The 16042-nt window shown below is 44.1% G+C and overlaps 1 protein-coding gene across 3 annotated transcripts in view; it reads right to left on the bottom strand.

Moving 5' to 3' along the window:
- LOC118372327 (calsyntenin-2) overlaps positions 1–16042 on the bottom strand; it is a 319613-nt gene that overhangs the window by 66734 nt on the left and 236837 nt on the right. For all 3 annotated transcript variants that reach the window (XM_052463497.1, XM_052463496.1, XM_035758176.2), the window contains 2 exons: positions 3975–4170; positions 2002–2210 (listed from right to left, as the gene is read on the bottom strand). In XM_052463497.1, the coding sequence (XP_052319457.1) occupies positions 2002–2210; positions 3975–4170 (405 nt within the window). The remainder of the gene's footprint in view (positions 1–2001; positions 2211–3974; positions 4171–16042) is intronic.

Below are 16042 nucleotides of genomic sequence, written 5' to 3' on the forward strand. Positions count from 1 at the left end.
TGAATCCATGTTTGTTATTTCATAGTTTGTATGTTTTCACTATTATTCTACAATGTAGAAAATAGTCAAAATAAAGAAAAACCCTGGAATGAATAGGTGGGTCCAAACTGAGTTTGAATTTTGTTTTCCCACCTTCCCTAAATTAGGTCTATTTTCAGTGTACTCGCTAGCAGCCTCGAGTCAGTTTGGTTGTCTGAGAGTGTGCCTGGGTCTGGATCATGGAGATAGAGCACTAGAGAGGAATTATGGTTTGGGGACTTATGATTTCAGCCTCTTTATAGTTGTATCTCTATGGTCCTGATGCTGTAAAGGTGACAGCGGAGAGGAGAGGAGAAGAGAGGAGAGGTCAGGAGCAGTGTGAGCCCTCAAACCTGGACAGTGCCACTCCCAGATGGGTACTACGAACATGATGTTCCCTGGAAAAGGAGAATATCTCAGTCTCTCACATCCTTCTGTGAATCTGGGTCGGAGTGTTAGTGGAGTGGTATGTTGTTAGCTCTGATTGTGTTGATTCATGTCATGCAGTGAATCAAAAGGAGGCTTTTATTCAGACGAAACACTGTACTGTAGTTCCACCGTAAGGGCTGTGGTGGCGGCTACACTGGTCTCAATGGACTGTATCCATGCACAACTCATTATTCTGTGGAAATCTCCCATTGACAACAATGAGTTGTATGGATTCTACCCTAAATGACACTTTAGGAAACTGAGGAGAGATGGCATTGTTTTTTCTTTGATTGAATGCAATACATGCAACTGTGACACATCTAATACCAGGATAGAATCTGACCCAGGCAGGGTATACTGTAGGTTACAAATGAGACATCACCAGTGACAGCTAACAGGTCCCATTTACACGATGGATCTCTGGTCCCAGCCTCATCTCCCATTGCTGTCCCAATGTGTAGTCTCTGTGAAAACTAGCACACACTACAGCTCTCCAGGACCCGATTCTCAAGTTCACCATTCTTTGAGGTGTATGTCTAACAAGACTAGATTAGATAGACTGTTTTACTCCAACAGGGTTATTGAACAAATTTCTATAAAAATTGTAATGGGAGATTTACCAACTGGTGGAGAGACATGATTAAAAGTACTTCTTTATATCCTGAGTTGTGCTCTGTTCATGTGTTCCAGTGGTTAGTCTCTCCCTTCCTCACTCACTCATCTCTCTCTCTCCTTCCCTCCCTGAGCTACAGAGGGCAGACAGGCCTGTTTTATTTAATAACTTACTCAGGCCTCTGATCCACAGTTAATGATGGAGCCAGAAGCCCTCTCGGTAAAAAACACACTCTGGTGGCCCCCAAGCATCACTACACTCAGCTCTATTTGATCACCACAAGTGCCAGTCGCACTGCAGAGCCTGGGAGGGCCATAGGAGGCAAGGCGACTGGCAGCCGTGTAGCTGGCATGGCGCGCGGGAGCCATGAAAGTGCCAACCTGCTGTCCCCTGGGGGTCACAGAAGCGACTGAGCCGTGCCAGTGGACATCAGAGGTACCAGACAGGGAGGAAGTCATTAAGAAAGAGAGAGAGGGAAACAAACAGAGAGATAGAAATGAAAGGAGGTGGGGATGGAGAGAGAAAGAGAGAGGGAGGGAGGAAGGAAGGAAGAAAAAGAGAGAGAGGAGAGCAGGAGGAGAGAGGCTAGCAGAGATGGCAAGCTGTGGAGTATCTGATGTCATTTTGGCCTGTCCGCTCCACTCGTCCTTGTTTTCCCGCTGATCACACAGAGCTGGATCCAGTTTCAGATCACTCTGTATAACACTGCACTGTGATCAGAGGATGAATGGGGAAGCATTTTAAGAGTCCATGTATACAGCACACTGACAAATGGTATGAGAGATGTACTTTGAATAGAATTAACTAAGTTCAGTGGGTTGGAGAAGAATTCTGGCAACAGCAACTTTGTGGGTTCAATTTCCGCATGGGCCATGTGTAATAACTGTGCCTTTTGACCTGCAGGTTGTGCGGTCAGGGGATGGGGGTTAGAGGTCACTGACCGTTGCGGTCGATGGCAAAGGGCGTGTTGGAGGTGACGATGTCATAGTTGCAGATCTGGCTGTACTGCGGAGAACAGTCCTGGTCCCAGGCCTCTACCTGCAGGATGCTGTCATAGATCTTCCCTTCCATTGCTGAAGCGTGGTACATAGGCTCCCGGAACACAGGAGAGAACTCATTTACGTCATCCACCTGGATGTGAACCACTGCCCTGGAGAGAGAGAGAGCCAGAAAGAGGCAGTAAGACCGATATCTTTGATACTCTTTCTTCCAACATGACAAAATAAGTACTAATGATTACAAAATACACAACGTCTTCAAACCCCTACTAAGCTCTCAAAAACAGAAACAACAAACCATAACATACAATACAAATCCGCTCATAATCTCGTTACCAGCTGAGAGAACAAGAGAGAGAGAAACATGAGAGCAGTCCAGACAAAGTCAAATCCTGCCTGTCACGGATAGTTGTACTGTAAAAAAGGTTGGTAGTGATGCCATTTTTTGGCCCCGGAGCAAATGAGAGATATCCTCACTACATCTAGGTTGGTTCAGGGCCTCTTCTTTGTATTATGTAAAACAATCCCCAAACAACACTAAACGTAACAAGTTATATTTTCAATATCTTAGTATTATTTAAATAAAGTCCTGACAATGACCTTGTGTGACAAGAAGCGATGGTGGGTCTGTTGCTGTAGCATGTCTTCCTAATTAAAGACATTCACTTAATGAGACCTACTTAGAATGTCCTGCAGTGATGCACACACACACACACACACACACACACACACACACACACACACACACACACACACACACACACACACACACACACACACACACACACACACACACACACACACACACACACACACACACACACACACACACACACACACACACACACTACCATCTCTCTATGTAAAGTGACATTCATCAAAGAAGCCCAAGCTGTGAAATCCCTCCCTCTCTCTCAGTATCCGCCTTAGTCGTTGCCCTAGACAACAGCTTTCAATAGCACTTCATCAGAGCAGGGATGTAGGGCTTGATTTGCGGTTGTCCACAACTGTCTGGCTCATAAGGATCCTTCAGGCCCTTATTAATTAAAAACATCCCACGAGCTGAACATTGAGGAAGTCTCAGCTGTGACTAGGTATTGCACAGTGGATGTGATCTGTCACTGTCTACGACCATAGTTTTGAGAACAACTGTAGGACCCACATACTGTACACGTGGCATGGGCATGTAGGGACATATCAGTTTGCTTGTGCAATGCATCATGTTTTACAAAAATCGATCTCACACACACATTACACAAAGATACAGGCGCACACACACACCCTCCGACATTCCCTCCAACACACATACACACACACACACCCTCCGACATTCCCTCCAACACACATACACACACACCCCCTCCGACATTCCCTCCAACACACACTCAAAACCCTCCGACCTTCCCTCCAACACACACACCAACCCCCGTACCCGACACACACACACACCAACCCCGACATTCCCTCCAACACACACACACCAACCTCCGTACCCGACACACACCAACCCCCAACATTCTCTCCACACACACACACACACACACACACACACACACACACACACACACACACACACACACACACACACACACACACACACACACACACACACACACACACACACACACACACACACACACACACACACCAACCCCCCGACATTCCCTCCAACACACACACACCAACCTCCGTACCCGACACACACCAACCCCCCCAACATTCTCTCCAACACACACACACACACACACACACACACACACACACACACACACACACACACACACACACACACACACACACACACACACACACACACACACACACACTAACCCCCGTACCCGACACACACCAACCCCCCAACATTCCCTCCAACACACACACACACCAACCCCCGTACCCGACACACCCTTCCTTACTTATGTGACTTCTTCCAGCTGGCTCCACTGGCCTCTGCCCCACAGTCGTAAGCCTGGATGATGAAGGTGTACTCCTTCTGGGTCTCACAGTCCACCGGGCCCTTGGCCCTCAGGACCCCCTCCCCTGACGTCCTGTTCAGGACCACCGCCTCGAACGGGGCCTCCTGCCCGTGGATCTTAAATGCACAGATCTCCCCTGAACAAGAGGAGGAGGAGGAGATGGAAGAGGAGGAGGAGGAGGAGGACATGAGGGGTAGAGAGGAAACAAGGTAGAGAGAAAGGATTAAAAGTGTGTCAACCTATTTACAGATCAGACCTGGAAATGTCTCTGCATGCCGCCACTCTAAAGACTGTTGTTGAGGACATTGTGTATGTTTCAAGAGGTGGTGGCAAAAAACAGCTGAGCTGCTAAGAGACTGAAACAGTGTTCTGCAGTTGTAATTGCCTCAGTTCTGCAGTTGTAATTGCCTCAGTTCTGCAGTTGTAATTGCCTCGGTGGCATGTCGTGCCAGGCCAGACAGGGAGAAGGAAATGCAATTTGTGTTTGCTTAGTTTTTCGATATTCCTCTCTCCAGGCCACCTTCCAGAAAACTTTGTTTTTTAATAAAGTTTTCATGGTCTCCAATAGGAGATATACGAGAGTTCATGCTGGTTTTCTATCTCAGCTTTTAATAGCACAAGTGGTGTGATAATCAAGTTCAACTGAAGTTGTCTGCTGGACATGAGTAATTTTATACAATCGTTTGTTGTAAAAAATAGTTTTACCTTGTTGAATGAGTCAGATTGAAGTTGTCATATGTAAGCACGACCTCCCTTATGACAGAGTGTAGTTGTGACACAGAGTGTGTGTTTGCCTTGTCAGGGTCTTTGGTTCAAGCCTTGCTACTGACTGCTTCCCACATTCACTACACTGGTGTCAGAAGTGGGATTGACAACCCGTTTCCTACCATTGGTGGCACAGCAAGAGTTGTGTGATTGTCTTTTAAGAGAAACACTGGAGAACACTTTCTTGGTGATGGGGTAGGGTGGTAAATCTTGTGCATTGGACCAACACTTGGTGATCTTGTAAGACTTCCAAACCTCTTGGTGTAGTAGGTTCACAAATCCCTCCAATCCTCCCTACAATATCCTCAACTTGTTCAGAGGCAATGCAATATTGGGCAATACACATTGTTCATGAACTTGTTGAGACATCACCTCATATTTGAGTCAGTCCCACTGCTGAACACAATGATCTTTGTCAGCATATCTCAGTGACAGAAATGAAGTCGGGGCCTGACACCAGGTCTACCAGGTGTACCAGGTGTAGTCAAGAAGGAAATAAGTACAGATATGCTACGCCAACTCACAAATTGACATTTTGTTTTGCTCTTTTTGCTTTTTTTATAACAGGTTTCTGATTCTGGAACTGTCTCTATCTTTCTGTGAGTGTTCTTTTCAGGGATTTGGGGACATGGCCTTAAGGGAAAAGCCTCGCGCCCCTGACCCCGTGACAACCGACCTAAATCCCAGCAGGACGTCAGGAACAAAAAGTGCCAGGGTTATCCCTTGTGTGCACAAGCCCAACTGCCAAGCTCTGATAAGCCAAACATATTCTCTCTCTCTTTCTCTCTCCCTCCATTTTTCATCCCTCGCTCTTTCTCTCTCCCTCCATTTTTCATCCCTCGCTCTTTCTCTCTAATTTTTGATTTTTTAGAACTCATTCCACCCGTTCAGTTCTCTCTCCATCCGTAATGGTGAAATAACAATTTACCCTCTGCGGTCCGCATGTCCGCGCTGCTGCCTGGGCTTGCGGTTTAAATTTCCCCTCTATATTTCAATGCCTTATCGAAATGAAACGGCCACCACAATAGGCGGCGAGGTGCACAGAGGGAGAAAATAATAAGCCAAACATGGTGGGCGGCGTGCGAGGGGAAAGATAAGCACATCAAGGCTCTGCACATCCAGCGTCGTCCAGATATTTAGTTAGAGGGAGGAAGACAATATGACAATAACAGAAACAATCATACACTATATATAAAATACACAAATGTACAGAGTACTTGGAATAAAATAAAAACATTTTCACTTAGTAGTTTGGTTCTGATGCACAGCCGTTGTCCGCTCCATCTGGTTGGGCACAAATGTATGTTTCTGGTTAAGGGCAAGGAGCCAGGGTCAGGGAACGTATCGATGGTCAATGGAAATGGTAAAGACAGACAGATTTCAGGGAACAAGTTTCGTATCATGTCAGCATAAGAGCACCTTGAATCTCTCTTGAACAGCAATTAGATTGCCTCTCACAAGCACTGCTGGGAGATGAGCTCTCATAGTCAGCTATTTATCTGAATCTCACCATGTTGGGCCTGATCTCTTTGGCAGATATCTTACAGGAAGTGGATGTTTTCACAGTAAATGTGAAACAGTGCTATAGTTTGGTGGGAAGTGTGAGAGTCAGCTAAAATTATTCAGAGAAAAGTTAATTCAATTGAGCATATTGAATCTCTAATGAACAATTTGAGCTGGAAAAGAGCATTGCTTTCTCTGTGCCAGGTGTTGTCCACACTCACCTCCAATTGAACCTCTGAAATGTCAAAACCTAGTCGTACTCCTCTGCAATGTGTTTTGCAAAGATCAGGTTACGGTACTTTGGATGTTTTTTCACAGACATCAAAACACATTGATTCATTGTAATTGATACTATTCCATCCACTTCATTATTATGAGCCGTCCTCCTCTCACTAGCCTCCTGTGCCATCTACTGAAGAAGTGACCTTACTTACTCAATATTTGCACCAGTCTGTGCCCAAGTTAGCATCTGCCATTAGGACTCTGAACACACAAAGCTTAAGTGACAAGTAAAACAAAACTGAAGCTGTCTTTATTTTCATTTTGAACTCAAGTCTAGTTCCTCCTCTTTGAAAGTGTTTGTTTAATCCCTGAAAGTTGGTGCAATAAACCCTGAGTCAATCTGGCCTTCTAAGGCCGTGTTTACACAGGCAGCCCAATTCTGAGATTTTTCACTAATTGGTCTTTTGACCAATGAAAAGTCCTGATGTGACCAATTAGTGAAAAAAAGATCTGGGCTGCCTGTGCAAACACAGCGTATGGGCATCTATCTAGGACAGTGACCCCCAAAATCATCCCCTTTCCCTACTTAGAAACAGATGACTTCATCCACCATGTTAATTATCCTCCTTTTAATCAAATGTCACGTTCAATTCCCTCTCATGGTGTGTGTTTTGTCTCATCATGATGATGTTGGTGTAGTGTGTGTGTGTGTGGCTGATTAAAAAGCGGGTCTCTCTTGGCGGCCCTATCGGGAGGCTTATAGTTGATTTTCTGATTCTCTCGCCTCTCAGCTAGTGATCTAGCGCTCTCAGAAGAACCCTCGCCCCATTTCTTTAATTACTCACTGGATTATGACTCTCGTTGCTAATGACCTGCTGCTAGCGCCCACACACTCACAAACCAGTGATCTGACACAGAGGCGGGAGAATGAGGAAGAGGAAGATTAAGAGGTTAAGGGTTTTCACTGAGCTCGTCTTTAGCTTTCTATTGATTTGTGATATGTTTTTCTGTGTCTGGATAACGAGCCCAATGAAGGATGGACTACTAGCGGCTTGCTAGTGGATAGGTCAAACTTACACATTACAGTTGCTAGTTGCTATGGGAGTTAACTTCTTCGAGATAGGGGGTGCTCTTTTAATTTTTGGATAAAAAACGTTCCCGTTTTAAACAAGATATTTTGTCACGAAAAGATGCTCAACTATGCATGTAATTGACAGCTTTGGAAAGAAAAAACTCTGACGTTTCCAAAACTGCAAAGATATTATCTGTGAGTGCCCCAGAACTAATGCTACAGGCGAAACCAAGATGAAGTTTCATACAGGAAATGCCCCAGATTCTGAAGGCCCTGTGTTCCAATGTCTCCTCATATGGCTGTGAATGCGCCAGGAATGAGCCTGCCCTTTCTGTCGTTTCTCCAAGGTGTCTGCAGCATTGTGACATATTTGTAAGCATATCATTGGAAGATTGACCATAAGAGACTACATTTACCAGGTGTCCGCCCGGTGTCCTGTGTCGAAATTATTGCGTAATCTTTAGGTCCACGCGCGTTCCATTTCTTCAGAAGAGAAAGTCAACTGCCACGAAGGATTTATCGTCGATAGATATGTGAAAAACACCTTGAGGATTGATTCTAAAAATCGTTTGCCATGTTTCTGTCGATATTATGTAGTTAATTTTGAAAAAAGTTTGTGTTTTAATGACTTAATTTTAAAAAATTTCTTACCCAAACGTGATGAAGAAAACGGAGCGATTTTTCAACACAAATAATATTTTAGTAAAAACTGAACATTTGCTATCTAACTGAGAGTCTCCTCATTGAAAACATCTGAAGTTCTTCAAAGGTAAATTATTTTATTTGAATACTTCTCTGGTTTTTGTGAAAATGTTGCCTGCTGAATGCTAATGCTAAATGCTATGCTAGCTATCAATAGCTATCAATACTGTTACACAAATGCTTGTTTTGCTATGGTTGAGAAGCATATTTTTGAAAATCTGTGATGACAGTGTTGTTAACAAAAGGCTAAGCTTGAGATCTAGCATATTGATTTAATTTCATTTGCGATTTTCATGAATAGTTAACGTTGCGTTATGGTAATGGGCTTGAGGCTGTAGTCACGATCCCGGATGGCTCGACGCCAGAAGTTATTAAGACAGGTTAGATTTTGAATTGAAGTGTTAGGACTGCGTGGCCAAACACGACTCCAACACCATCATTAAGTTTGATGACGACACAACAGTGGTAGGCCTGATCACTGACATGAGACGGCCTATAGGGAGGAGGTCAGAGGACTGGCAGTGTGGTGAGAGGACAACAACGTCTCCCTCAATGTCAGCAAGACAAAGGAGCTGATTGTGGACTACAGGAAAAGGCAGACCGAACAGGTCCCCATTAACATCGAAGGGGCTGTAGTGGAACGGGTCGAGAGTTTCAAGTTCCTTGGTGTCCACATCACCAACGATCTATCATGGTCCAAACACACCAAGACAGTTGTAGAGAGAGGACGACAAAACCTTTCCCCCCTCAGGAGATTGAAATGATTTTACATGGGCCCCCAGATCCTCAAAAGGTTGTACAGCTTCACCATCGAGAGCATCCTGACTGGTTGCATCACCGCCTGGTATGGCAACTGCTCGGCATCAGAGGCGCTACAGAGGCGCTACTGAGGGTAGTGCATACGGCCCATTACATCACCGGGGCCAAGCTTCCTGCAGTCCAGGACCTATATAATAGGCGGTGTCAGAGGAAAACCCATAAAATTGTCAGAGACTCCAGTCACCCAAGTCATAAACTGTTATCTCTGCTACCACACGGCAAGCAGTACCGGAGCACCAAGTCTTGGTCCAAAAGTCTCCTTAACAGCTTCTACCCTCCAAGCCATAAGACTGTTGAACAATTAATGAAATGGCCACCGGACTATTTACATATTTACGCTGTTTATTATCTATGTATAATCACTTCACCCCCAGCTACAAATTACCTCTAACCTGTACCCCCGCACACTAACTTGGTACCGGTACCCCCTGTATATAGCCTCTTTATTGTGTTACTTGTCATTATTTTTGACTTTAGTTTATTTAGTAAATATTTTCTAAACTCTTCTTGTACTGGACTGTTGGGTAAGGACTTGTAAGTAAGCATTTCACAGTAAGGTCTACACTTGTTGTATTTGGTGCATGTGACAAATAAAGTTGGATTTGATTTGTTTTGAATATACTCCACAACAGCCTGAATGAGCTGTAACACACACCATCCGACAGACTAATAAAGTAATAGCAAATACACACACACTGCCTGAAAACAACACCATGGATCAAGCTACGTATGTATGATCTTATGACATTTCTCATAAACAAAAAACATTTAAACAGCAGCACCTCATCCTTTCCTTTCTCACAATAACAGTAACCTACACCACCATTTCTGCAGAACCCCTCCAGCCATTCATATTGTTGTGAGGTATTGGCTGTGGCTTCACCACCAAGGGCAGTGCTTATTGCCAGTCACGGTGGACAATTCATTAGAATCCCATTGGACTCTTTCATTAAGATACCAGACCTCCTAATTGCATTTGGGAGATAGCAGAGTCAACCGTGTGACCCCTGCAGTTAATAAACCTCACACACACACACACACACACACACACACACACACACACACACACACACACACAGTACTGTAATTCATTATCACAGACAAGATACTTTTTTCTATCTGGGGCTTTCAGGGGATGCAATGCAAGTATTGTAATTGCACCAGTCCAGTTGTAGGACTTGAATATGCAGAAGGAACTGGGGAGGTCACAGGTTCCCCCGGTACTGCTGGTCATTCCGTGCACCAGCTCCGGAGTTCTACGTCACTGTCCTTCTAGGCATCATTGAACTGTTTCATTACGCACACCTGGTTCCCATTCCCCCTGATTAGTAATTGTATATATATGTGCCCTCTGTTCACCATTGTTTTGTCAGTTATTGTTCCCATGTTCATTGGTCTTGTGAGTACCTGTGCTTTGTTGTTTTGGCTTTCATGCTGCGTGCATTGTGTACTCGTTATTACAGGTCTCGTCCCATGTATTGTTATTACAGGTCTCGTCCCATGTATTGTTATTACAGGTCTCGTCCCATGTATTGTTATTACGGGTCTCGTCCCATGTATTGTTATTACGGGTCTCGTCCCATGTATTGTTATTACGGGTCTCGTCCCATGTATTGTTATTACGGGTCTCGTCCCATGTATTGTTATTACAGGTCTCGTCCCATGTATTGTTATTACAGGTCTCGTCCCATGTATTGTTATTACAGGTCTCGTCCCATGTATTGTTATTACAGGTCTCGTCCCATGTATTGTTATTACAGGTCTCGTCCCATGTATTGTTATTACAGGTCTCGTCCCATGTATTGTTATTACAGGTCTCGTCCCATGTGTTGTTATTACAGGTCTCGTCCCATGTATTGTTATTACTGGTCTCGTCCCATGTATTGTTATTACAGCTCTCGTCCCATGTATTGTTATTACAGGTCTCGTCCCATGTATTGTTATTACAGGTCTCGTCCCATGTATTGTTATTACAGGTCTCGTCCCATGTATTGATATTACGGGTCTCGTCCCATGTATTGTTATTACGGGTCTCGTCCCATGTATTGTTATTACGGGTCTCGTCCCATGTATTGTTATTACGGGTCTCGTCCCATGTGTTGTTATTACAGGTCTCGTCCCGTGTGTTGTTATTACAGGTCTCGTCCCATGTATTGTTATTACTGGTCTCGTCCCATGTATTGTTATTACAGGTCTCGTCCCATGTATTGTTATTACAGGTCTCGTCCCATGTATTGTTATTACAGGTCTCGTCCCATGTATTGTTATTACAGGTCTCGTCCCATGTATTGTTATTACTGGTCTCGTCCCATGTATTGTTATTACAGGTCTCGTCCCATGTATTGTTATTACAGGTCTCGTCCCATGTATTGTTATTACAGGTCTCGTCCCATGTATTGTTATTACTGGTCTCGTCCCATGTATTGTTATTACAGGTCTCGTCCCATGTATTGTTATTACAGGTCTCGTCCCATGTATTGTTATTACAGGTCTCGTCCCATGTATTGTTATTACAGGTCTCGTCCCATGTATTGTTATTACAGGTCTCGTCCCATGTATTGTTATTACAGGTCTCGTCCCATGTATTGTTATTACAGGTCTCGTCCCATGTATTGTTATTACAGGTCTCGTCCCATGTATTGTTATTACAGGTCTCGTCCCATGTATTGTTATTACAGGTCTCGTCCCATGTATTGTTATTACAGGTCTCGTCCCATGTATTGTTATTACAGGTCTCGTCCCATGTATTGTTATTACAGGTCTCGTCCCATGTATTGTTATTACAGGTCTCGTCCCATGTATTGTTATTACGGGTCTCGTCCCATGTATTGTTATTACGGGTCTCGTCCCATGTATTGTTATTACAGGTCTCGTCCCATGTATTGTTATTACAGGTCTCGTCCCATGTATTGTTATTACAGGTCTCGTCCCAAGTATTGTTATTACAGGTCTCGTCCCATGTATTGTTATTACGGGTCTCGTCCCATGTATTGTTATTACAGGTCTCGTCCCATGTATTGTTATTACAGGTCTCGTCCCATGTATTGTTATTACAGGTCTCGTCCCATGTATTGTTATTACAGGTCTCGTCCCATGTATTGTTATTACAGGTCTCGTCCCATGTATTGTTATTACAGGTCTCGTCCCCATGTATTGTTATTACAGGTCTCGTCCCATGTATTGTTATTACAGGTCTCGTCCCATGTATTGTTATTACAGGTCTCGTCCCATGTATTGTTATTACAGGTCTCGTCCCATGTATTGTTATTACGGGTCTCGTCCCATGTATTGTTATTACAGGTCTCGTCCCATGTATTGTTATTACAGGTCTCGTCCCATGTATTGTTATTACAGGTCTCGTCCCATGTATTGTTATTACAGGTCTCGTCCCATGTATTGTTATTACAGGTCTCGTCCCATGTATTGTTATTACAGGTCTCGTCCCATGTATTGTTATTACAGGTCTCGTCCCATGTATTGTTATTACAGGTCTCGTCCCATGTATTGTTATTACAGGTCTCGTCCCATGTATTGTTATTACAGGTCTCGTCCCATGTATTGTTATTACAGGTCTCGTCCCGTGTATTGTTATTACAGGTCTCGTCCCGTGTATTGTTATTACAGGTCTCGTCCCATGTATTGTTATTACAGGTCTCGTCCCATGTATTGTTATTACAGGTCTCGTCCCATGTATTGTTATTACAGGTCTCGTCCCATGTATTGTTATTACAGGTCTCGTCCCATGTATTGTTATTACAGGTCTCGTCCCATGTATTGTTATTACAGGTCTCGTCCCATGTATTGTTATTACAGGTCTCGTCCCATGTATTGTTATTACAGGTCTCGTCCCATGTATTGTTATTACAGGTCTCGTCCCATGTATTGTTATTACAGGTCTCGTCCCGTGTATTGTTATTACAGGTCTCGTCCCGTGTATTGTTATTACAGGTCTCGTCCCGTGTATTGTTATTACAGGTCTCGTCCCATGTATTGTTATTACAGGTCTCGTCCCATGTATTGTTATTACAGGTCTCGTCCCATGTATTGTTATTACAGGTCTCGTCCCGTGTATTGTTATTACAGGTCTCGTCCCATGTATTGTTATTACGGGTCTCGTCCCATGTATTGTTATTACAGGTCTCGTCCCATGTATTGTTATTACAGGTCTCGTCCCGTGTATTGTTATTACAGGTCTCGTCCTATGTATTGTTATTACGGGTCTCGTCCCATGTATTGTTATTACAGGTCTCGTCCCATGTATTGTTATTACAGGTCTCGTCCCATGTATTGTTATTACAGGTCTCGTCCCGTGTATTGTTATTACAGGTCTCGTCCCCATGTATTGTTATTACAGGTCTCGTCCCATGTATTGTTATTACAGTTCTCGTCCCATGTATTGTTATTACGGGTCTCGTCCCATGTATTGTTATTACAGGTCTCGTCCCGTGTATTGTTATTACAGGTCTCGTCCCATGTATTGTTATTACAGGTCTCGTCCCATGTATTGTTATTACAGGTCTCGTCCCATGTATTGTTATTACAGGTCTCGTCCTATGTATTGTTATTACTGGTCTCGTCCCATGTATTGTTATTACAGGTCTCGTCCCATGTATTGTTATTACAGGTCTCGTCCCCCATGTATTGTTATTACAGGTCTCGTCCCGTGTATTGTTATTACAGGTCTCGTCCCATGTATTGTTATTACAGGTCTCGTCCCATGTATTGTTATTACAGGTCTCGTCCCATGTATTGTTATTACAGGTCTCGTCCCATGTATTGTTATTACAGGTCTCGTCCCATGTATTGTTATTACGGGTCTCGTCCCGTGTATTGTTATTACAGGTCTCGTCCCATGTATTGTTATTACAGGTCTCGTCCCATGTATTGTTATTACAGGTCTCGTCCCGTGTATTTATTAGACATTTAACCTTTGTCTTTTGTTTGGGTTACATCCCTGTGTTTTTGTGTTTGTTTTGGGCTTCGTCCCCGTGCCTTTTCATGGCATGATGTATTTTTGGTAGAGTATTAAAACCCCCTATTACGTATTCCTGCGCCTGTCTCCAATCATTTATACAACGTGACAAACTGTTGACTTAGGTAGTATAATACTTTGACACAAAGCTTACCTTACAACTCAGGCGTGAAGACTGTGAATAATGGTAAGGGAAAAAATTATGTAATTATGCGTGTTTAGCGTTCATTGTTCATTACAATCTGTTTTAGCCCATTGAAGCCAAACAAAATGATCATTATCGTCGGGCCTGAGGTAGCAGGCGTGACAGAGTGAATCAGGAGTTGAAGCATGCAGAAAGGGAGAGAGAGAGTCCTGGGTATATACCTAGCTCATTGATTTATAGCATGAAGAGAGGGGAGGTGAGGATAGGACAGGGATGGAGAGAGAGAGAGTCCTGGGTACCTAGCTCATTGTTTTATAGCATGAAGAGAGGGAAGGTAGGTGAGGATAGGACAGGGAGGGAGAGAAAGAGAGATGGGAAAGGAAGATGTAAGACAGAAAGTATGGAGAGGAAAAGAGGCCAAGTGAATGGGGAAAGAGAGTGAAAGAGAAGGGATAGAAAGCTAAGAGAGAGGGAAAATAGACAGTGAGAGTAAGCCATAAAAGGATGAGGGTGAGAAAAAGACAGATACTTAAGAGAGAGAGAGGGAGTGAGTCAGACATATAGAGAGAGAGGGAGAGAGTCAGACATATAGAGAGAAAGGGAGAGAGTCAGACATATATAGAGAGAGGGAGAGAGTCAGACATATAGAGAGAGAGGGACAGAAGGGAGAGTTAATGCAGCTATAAATAGCTGTGCCTGGCAGGCCTCCCCTGAGTCTGTCCCCCTGTTTGCCTGTCCTCCTCCCCCTACGGATGACCTCTGCTCAGGGGGCATCAATTATTCAGCTCTTAAAGTTGGCATCCAGGTGCTCTGCTCAGCTCATCCCTCCCCCTCCACCCCCTGCTTTCTACATTCCCCTCCTCTCATCTCTACTTCCTTCCATTTCTCCTTTTCTCTCTCTACCCCCCATCTCTTCTTTACTTCTTATCCCTCCCCTTTCCGCTCAACCTTTTTCTTTTTGCCTCTTCTCTACCTCATCTCTCCATCTCTGCCCCAACTGACCCTGCTGCCCTCCACAGTCGCTTGGTTTCCCCGTGGCGGGTACACACTGACAGCTCCACATCTGTGGTGGTCACGAGGTCACAGAGACAGGGTTTCCTGAACGCCGGGAGCCCCTCACTCTGGGACGCCCATCGCCTGGTAACAACTCTGCTGTGGTGAGGTACAAAACCAGCAGTGTTTAGGTTGCAACACAGGCAGAGACGGAATGTACAGTGTACGCTTGTTTAGGCTTGCGTAATTTGCTGTGACTAGGGTTGACAGGATTGTAGAATGTAGGATGTCCCTCCTGGGTATCCATAGTTGCCTGTGACTTATTTGCATCAAAAATATTTCTGAATTCAGGCTTGACAGTTAATAAAATGGTACCTGGAATATTTACCTTGACCGCCTTTATTACTCATTTATGGTAATATTTTTGTTTTTTTGCACTGACTCTCTTGCCCTGGCTGTATGTACACTCACTGGACTCTACCCATGCACTCACACCCATGCAGCTCATACACCCAAACCACACAGCACACACACACATGCATTTTGACGTCACACACACACACAATTTCACACTTCACATACGCTGCTGCTACTCTGTTTATTATCTATCCAGACTGCCTAGTCACTTTTACTCCCAGCTACATGTCAGTGGAGGCTGCTGAAGGGAGGACGGCTCATATTAATAGCTGGAACTTTGCACATGGAATGGCATCATACACATGGAAACCACATACTTACAGTTTTTTCCAATTGCTAACACACTAAAATGACATGCACAGCACAATTATTTAAACTGACACAGAGAGCAAAACCTC

The sequence above is a fragment of the Oncorhynchus keta genome, chromosome 15 (genome assembly GCF_023373465.1).
Source record: "Oncorhynchus keta strain PuntledgeMale-10-30-2019 chromosome 15, Oket_V2, whole genome shotgun sequence".
Classification (NCBI taxonomy): Eukaryota; Metazoa; Chordata; class Actinopteri; order Salmoniformes; family Salmonidae; genus Oncorhynchus; species Oncorhynchus keta.